Here is an 8,991-nt window from a genome sequence, read left to right on the forward strand (position 1 = left end):
GAGAGTGAGTGTGTGTGTGAGAGAGAGTGTGAGTGCGTGTGAGAGAGTGCGTGAGAGTGTGTGTGTGTGTGTGAGAGAGAGTGAAAGTGTGAGTGTGTGTGTGAGAGAGAGTGTGTGAAAGAGAGTGTGAGTGCGTGTGTGTGAGTGTGTGTGTGTGAGAGAGAGAGTGAGAGTGTGTGAGAGAGAGAGTGAAAGTGTGTGAGAGAGTGAGTGAAAGTGTGTGAGAGAGTGAAAGTGTGTGTGAGAGAGTGAGAGTGAGTGTGAGAGTGTGAAAGTGTGTGTGAGAGAGTGAGAGTGTGTGAGAGTGTGTGTGAGAGAGTGAGAGTGTGAGAGAGTGTGTGTGTGTGTGTGTGTGTGTGAGAGAGAGAGTGTGAGAGAGTGTGTGTGTGTGAGAGAGAGAGTGTGTGTGTGTGTGAGAGAGAGTGAGAGAGTGTGAGTGAGATTGAGTGTGTGTGAGAGAGAGTGTGTGAGAGAGTGAGAGAGCGAGTGTGTGAGAGCGCGAGTGTGAAAGTGTGTGTGTGTGTGTGTGTGTGTGTGTGTGTGTGAGAGAGAGAGAGCGAGTGTGAGAGTGTGTGTGAAAGTGTGTGAGAGTGAGAGTGTGTGAGAGCGCGAGTGTGAAAGTGTGAGTGAGAGTGTGTGTGTGAGTTCACTCGCCTGCACATAAGCGGCTAAAGAGAAAAATCCCGACATTATAAAGTTACAGATTCTCCATAAAATCTGATTAAAGTGCAGAATCCTCTCCCTCGCCATTTCACTAAATTCATCAACAGTGTAAACTGTAATAAAAACAGACTCAGAACTAATTCCCCACACCGGAAACACGGAGCTGTAATCACAGGAAGTTCATGAGCCTGAGACTTTTACCGTAAATATCCGAATAAACGGAAACAGCAACCAGCATCGATATGAATAAGAATAATAAACACAGTTAGCTTTATTCAGTTTTATTTCCTTTTCGGGAGCTTTAAGAAGGTCAGAATTACAGTTGGAGATGTATAATGTGTTTCTGAGCAGTGCAGAGGACACTCATCAGTCTGGGAGAAACCGGAAGTGGCCGCGGGAAATAACGGCACTGGAATTATGGGATGTGAACTGTAAAAACAAGGCAATAAATAAATAGAGTCATATTTTACTGATTTACTCTCATCTGTTCATCACCACATCCTGCTGATCTCTTTATACATTTCATTTTTAGTGAAGGCAGTGAATTAATTATTTTAATTGTGTAGTGTGAATGTGTGTACAGATGTTAATTGGTAATTAATTAAAAACTGATGTTAATTAAAGCAAAAAAAAAGTGTTATTTCAAACATTTGAAACTTGACATGATTTTTCCTCTCCGACAGATTTTAAAAAGTCAGTTTATTTATTCATAATGAGAGGACATTATTAATAATGTTACTGCTGAAATAAACAACTTAAGCAAACAAAACAAACAAAGTGACACTGAAGACTTCAGATCAATTTCATTCTATTTTAATTTAATCCATTTTTAATTTATATTATCATATTTATTTATTAGATGACTGTTTAATGCAATTAAATATTAAATCACACACGCACACACATTTACAGACCATTTGTGTTGTATTGTAACTAGTTTTATTTAGATTTATTATTGATTTATTTTATTTACTTTCCTACAAGAACATACACTTCACACTTTCTCACTGCGACCATATTATTGACTAATTAATTAGTTTATTAATTAATTTATTAATTTTTAATTTAATTCATGGTTTTTATTGTGAAATATATTTTATTTTTATTAAGTAATTATTTCAACTTTTCAATATAAATTCAACTCAATGTTCAATTCAGTTTTATTTCTCACAAACTAGCTTTAAAGAAATCTAAATTGTACTTTATCTGGCCAAAAGTATGTGCACCCCTAACCATGGCACCCATATGTTCTTGCTGAACGTCCCATTCTAGATTCATTATCCCTTTGCTGTTATAATGAGCTCCACTCTCCTGGGGAGGCCACGAGATTTCCACAAGGTTTTGGGGCGTGGCTGTGAGGGTTTGTGTTCATTCAGCTACAAGAGCATGAGTGAGATCATGCACTGTACTGCGCAGTCTCTATAGTCCAATCTTTATAGTGCACTCACTGTAGTGCACACCCTATAATACATTCTCAATAGTGCACTCTGTATATAATTCACTCTCCATAATACACTCTCTATAGTGCACACTCTATATATAATTCACTCTCTATAATACACTCTCTATAGTACACACTCTGTATATAATACACTCTCTACACTGCACTCTCTGTATGTAATACAATCTCTATAGTGCATTCTCTGTATATAATACACTCTCTATAGTGCACTCTCTGTATATAATACACTCTATAATACACTCTCTATAGTGCACTCTCTGTATATAATGCACTCTCTATAGTGCACTCTCTGTATATCATACACTATCGTGCACTCTCTGTACATAATACACTCTGTAGTGCACTTTCTGCATATAACACAATCTCTGTAATGCACTCTCTGTATATAATACACTCTCTAAAGTGCACTCTCTGTATATCATACACTCTCTATCGTGCACTCTCTGTACATAATACACTCTGTCGTGCACTTTCTGTATATAACACACTCTCTGTAGTGCACTCTCTGTATATCATACACTCTCTATCGTGCACTCTCTGTACATAATACACTCTGTTGTGCACTCTCTGTATATAATACACTCTCTATAGTGCACTGTCTAAAATACACTCTCTGTAGTGCACTCTCTGTATATAATACACACTCTATATTGCACTCTCTGAAAATAAAACACTCTCTGTAGTGCACTCTCTGTATATAATACACTCTAGTGCACTCTCTGTAGTGCACTCTCAGTATATAATATACACTATATATAATACACTCTCTATAGTGCACTCTCTGTATATAATACACTCTAGTGCACTCTCTATAGTGCACTCTCAGTATATAATATACACTATATATAATACACACTCTATAGTGCACTCTCTGTATATAATACACACTCTATAGTGCACTCTCTGAAAATAATACACTCTCTGTAGTGCACTCTCTGTATATAATACACTCTCTGTAGTGTAATCTCTATAGTGCACTCTCAGTATATAATATACACTATATATACAGTGGTGCTTGAAAGTTTGTGAACCCTTTAGAATTTTCTATATTTCTGCGTAAATTTGACCTAAAACATCATCAGATTTTCACACAGGTCCTAAAAGTAGATAAAGAGAACCCAGTTAAACTAATGAGACAAAATATTATACTTGGTCATTTATTTATTGAGGAAAACGATCCAATATTACATATCTGTGAGTGGCAAAAGTATGTGAACCTCTAGGATTAGCAGTTTATTTGAAGGTGAAATTAGAGTCAGGTGTTTTCAATCAATGGGATGACAATCACGTGTGAGTGGGCACCCTGTTTTATTTAAAGAACTGGGATCAAAGTCTGATCTTCACAACACATGTTTGTGGAAGTGTATCATGGCACGAACAAAGGAGATTTCTGAGGACCTCAGAAAAAGCCTTGTTGATGCTCATCAGGCTGGAAAAGGTTACAAAACCATCTCTAAAGAGTTTGGACTCCACCAATCCACAGTCAGACAGATTGTGTACAAATGGAGGAACTTCAAGACCATTGTTACCCTCCCCAGGAGTGGTCAACCAACAAAGATCATTCCAAGAGCAAGGCGTGTAATAGTCAGCAAGGTCACAAAGGACCCCAGGGTAACTTCTAAGCAACTGAAGGCCTCATTCACATTAGCTAACGTTAATGTTCATGAGTCCACCATCAGGAGAACACTGAACAACAATGGTGTGCATGGCAGGGTTGCAAGGAGAAAGCCACTGCTCTCCAAAAAGAACATTGCTGCTCATGTGCAGTTTGCTAAAGATCACGTGGACAAGCCAGAAGGCTATTGGAAAAATGTTTTGTGGATGGATGAGACCTAAATAGAAGTTTTTGGTTTAAATGAGAAGCATTATGTTTGGAGAAAGGAAACACTGCATTTCAGCATAAGAACGTTATCTCATCTGTGAAATATGGTGGTGGTAGTATCATGGTTTGGGCCTGTTTTGCTGTATCTGGGCCAGGATGGCTTGCCGTCATTGATGGAACAATGAATTCTGAATTATACCAGCGAATTCTAAAGGAAATTGTCAGGACATCTGTCCATGAACTGAATCTCAAGAGAAGGTGCATCATGCAGCAAGACAACGACCCTAAGCACACAAGTCATTCTACCAAAGAACGGTTAAAAAAGAATAAAGTTAATGTTTTGGAATAGCCAAGTCAAAGTCCTGACCTTAATCCAATCGAAATGTTGTGGAAGGACCTGAAGCGAGCAGTTCATGTGAGGAAACTCTCCAACATCCCAGAGTTGAAGCTGTTCTGTACGGAGGAATGGGCTAAAATTCCTACAAGCCGGTGTGCAGGACTGATCAACAGTTACTGGAAATGTTTAGTTGCAGTTATTGCTGCACAAGGGGGTCACACCAGATATTGAAAGCAAAGGTTCACATACTTTTGCCACTCACAGATATGTAATATTGGACCATTTTCCTCAATAAATAAATGACCAAGTATGATATTTTTTGTCTCATTTGTTTAACTGGGTTCTCTTTATCTACTTTTAGGACTTGTGTGAAAATCTCATGATGTTTTAGGTCATATTCATTCAGAAATATAGAAAATTCTAAAGGGTTCACAAACGTTCAAGCACCACTCTAATACACTCTCTATAGTGCACTCTCTGAATATAATACACTCTCTTTCTATAGTACACTCTCTATAGTGCACTCTCTGTATATAATACACTGTCTATAGTGCACTCTCTGTATATAATACACTCTCTATAGTGCACTCTCTGGACATAATACACTCTCCGTAGTGCACTCTATGTATATAATATACTATCTGTATATAATACACTCTCGATAGTGCACTGTCCATAATATACTCTCTATAGTGCACTCTCTGTATATAATACAATCTGTAGTGCACTCGCTGTATATAATACACTCTGTAGTGCACTCGCTGTATATAATACACTCTCTATAGTGCACTGTCAATAATACACTCTCTATAGTGCAGTCTCTGTATATAATACACTCTGTAGTGCACTCTCTGTATATAAAACACACTCTATAGTGCACTCTCTGAAAATAATACACTCTCTTTCTATAATGCACTCTCTATAGTGCACTTTCTGTATATAATACACTCTCTATAGTGCACTCTCTGGACAAAATACACTCTCTATAGTGCACTCTATGTATATAATATACTCTCTGTATATAATACACTCTCTATAGTGCACGGTCTATAATACACTCTCTATAGTGCACTCTCTGTATATAATACACTCTCTATAGTGCACTCTCTGGACATAATACACTCTCTGTAGTGCACTCTATGTATATAATATACTCTCTGTATATAATACACTCTCTATAGTGCACTGTCTATAATACACTCTCTATAGTGCACTCGCTGAATATAATACACTCTGTAGTGCACTCGCTGTATATAATACACTGTAGTGCACTCGCTGTATATAATACACTCTCTTTAGTGCACTGTCTATAATACACTATCTACAGTGCACTCTCTGAAAATAAAACACTCTCTATAGTGCACTCTCTGTATATAATACACTCTCTATAGTGCACTCTCTGAAAATAAAACACTCTCTATAGTGCCCTCTCTCTATATAATACACTCTCTATAGAGCACTCTCTGTATATTATACACTCTCTATAGTGCACTCTCTGTATATAATACACTCTCTATAGTGCACTCTCTGTACAGTATATAATACACTCTCTACACTGCACTCTCTGTATATAATACACTCTCTATAGTGCACACTCTGTATATAATACACTCTCTATAGTGCACTCTCTGAAAATAAAACACTCTCTATAGTGCCCTCTCGCTATATAATACACTCTCTATAGAGCACTCTCTGTATATTATACACTCTCTATAGTGCACTCTCTGTATATAATACACACTCTATAGTGCACTCTCTGTATATAATACACTCTCTACACTGCACTCTCTGTATATAATACACTCTCTATAGTGCACTCTCTGTACAGTATATAATACACGCTCTACACTGCACTCTCTGTATATAATACACTCTCTATAGTTCACGCTCTGTATATAATACACTCTCTATAATGCACTCTCTGTATATAATACACACTCTATAGTGCACTCTCTGTGTATAATACACTCTCTACACTGCACTCTCTGTATATAATACACTCTCTATAGTTCACGCTCTGTATATAATACACTCTCTATAATGCACTCTCTGTATATAATACACACTCTGTAGTGCACTCTCTGTATATAATACACTCTCTACACTGCACTCTCTGTATATAATACACTCTCTATAGTTCACGCTCTGTATATAATACACTCTCTATAATGCACTCTCTGTATATAATACACACTCTATAGTGCACTCTCTGTATATAATACACTCTCTGCACTCTCTGTATATAATACACTCTCTATAGTGCACTCTCTGTATATAATACACTCTCTATAGTGCACTCTCTGTATATAATACACTCTCTACACTGCACTCTCTGTATATAATACACTCTAAAATACACACTCTGTATATCATACACTCTATAATACATTCTCTATAGTGCACTGACTGTATATAATACACTCTCTATAGTGCACTTTCTATAGTGCACTGTCTGTATAAAATACACTCTCTGTAGTGCACTCTCTGTATATAATACACTCTCTAAAATACACTCTCTGTATATCATACTCTCTATAATACATTCTCTATAGTGCACTCTCTGTATATAATACACTCTCTATAGTGCACTGTCTGTATATAATACACTCTATAGCACACTCTTTGTATATAATGCACTCTATCTAGTGCACTGTCTATATATCATACACTCTATAATACACACTCAATAGTGCACTCTCTGTATATAATACACTCTCTATAATACACTCTCTCTGTAGTGCACTCTCTGTATATCATACACTCTATAATACACTCTCAATAGTGCACTCTCTGTATATCATACATGCTATAATACATTCTCTATAGTGCACTGTCTGCATATAATACACTCTCTATAGTGCAAACTCTGTCTATAATACACTCTCTGTAGTGCACTCTCTGTATGTAATACACCCTCTATAGTGCACTCTGTGTATATAATACACTCTCTATAGTGCACTCTCGGTATATAATATACTCTCTATAGTGCACTCTCTGTATATCATACACTCTCTATAGTACACGCTCTATATATAATACACCCTCTATAGTGCACTCTGTGTATATAATACACTCTCTGTAGTGCAATCTCTGTATATAATACACACTCTATAGTGCACTTTCTGTATATAATACACTCTCTATAATACACTCTCTGTAGTGCACTCTCTGTATATAATACACTCCCTATAGTGCACTCTCTATAGCGCACTCTCTGTATATAATACACTCTCTGTAGTCCACTCTTTGTATATAATACACTCTATAATACACTCTCTATAGTGCCCTCTCCGTATATAATACACTCTAAAATACACTCTCTTTGGTGCACTCTCTGTATATAATACAATCTCTATCATGCACACTCTGTATATAATACACTCTATAGTGCACACTATGTATATTATACACTCTATAATACACTCTCTATAGTGCACTCTCTGTATATAATACACTCTATAATAGACTCTCTATAGTGCACTCTCTGTATATAATACAATCTCTATAGTGCACACTCTGTATATAATACACTCTATAATTCATTCTCTGTAGTGCACTCTCTGTATATACTACATTCTATAATAGACTGTCTATTGTGCACTCTCTGTATATAATACAATCTCTATAGTGCACTCTGTATATAATACACTCTATAATAGACTCTCTATAGTGCACTCCCTGTATATAATACACTCTATAATTCACTCTCTATAGTGCACTCTCTGTATATACTACACTCTATAATACACTCTCTGTAGTGCACTCTGTATATAATACAATCTCTATCGTGCAACCTCTGTATATAATACAATCTCTATAGAGCACTCTGTATATAATACACTCTATAATAGACTCTCTATAGTGCACTCCCTGTATATAATACACTCTATAATTCATTCTCTATAGTGCACTCTCTGTATATACTACACTCTATAATACACTCTCTATAGTGCACTCTCTGTATATAATACACTCTATAATAGACTGTCTATTGTGTACTCTCTCTATATAATACAATCTCTATAGTGCACTCTCTGTATATAATACACTCTATAATAGACTCTCTATAGTGCACTCCCTGTATATACTACACTCTATAATTCACTCTCTATAGTGCACTCTCTGTATATACTACACTCTATAATACACTCTCTATAGTGCCCTCTCTGTATATAATACACTATATAATACACTCTCTATAGTGCACTCTGTATATAATACAATCTCTATCGTGCAAACTCTGTATATAATACACTCTCTATAGTGCACTCTATGCATATAATTCACTCTATAATAGACTCTCTATAGTGCACTCTCTGTATGTAATACAATCTATATAGTGCACACTCTGTATATAATACACTCTCTACAGTGCACTCTCTGTATATCATACACTCTATAATACACTCTCTATAGTGCCCTCTCTGTATATAATACACTATATAATACACTCTCTATAGTGCACTCTGTATATAATACAATCTCTATCGTGCAAACTCTGTATATAATACACTCTCTATAGTGCACTCTATGCATATAATACAATCTATAATAGACTCTCTATAGTGCACTCTCTGTATATAATACAATCACTATAGTGCACACTCTGTATAAAATACACTCTCTATAGTGCACTCTCTGTATATAATACAATCTCTATAGTGCACACTCTGTATGTAATACACTCTCTATAGTGCACTCTCTGTA

General features: G+C 36.2%; 1 protein-coding gene across 1 annotated transcript in view; it reads right to left on the minus strand.

Annotated features, from left to right (window-relative positions):
• tmem220 (transmembrane protein 220) overlaps positions 1–839 on the minus strand; it is a 21,717-nt gene extending 20,878 nt beyond the window's left edge. The window contains exon 1 of the mRNA XM_060904309.1: positions 655–839. Coding sequence (XP_060760292.1) covers positions 655–750 — 96 coding nt within the window. The 5' untranslated portion in view covers positions 751–839. The remainder of the gene's footprint in view (positions 1–654) is intronic.
• Positions 840–8,991: the final 8,152 nt, after the last annotated feature.

Source organism: Neoarius graeffei, chromosome 22, assembly GCF_027579695.1.
Source record: "Neoarius graeffei isolate fNeoGra1 chromosome 22, fNeoGra1.pri, whole genome shotgun sequence".
NCBI classification, from domain to species: domain Eukaryota; kingdom Metazoa; phylum Chordata; class Actinopteri; order Siluriformes; family Ariidae; genus Neoarius; species Neoarius graeffei.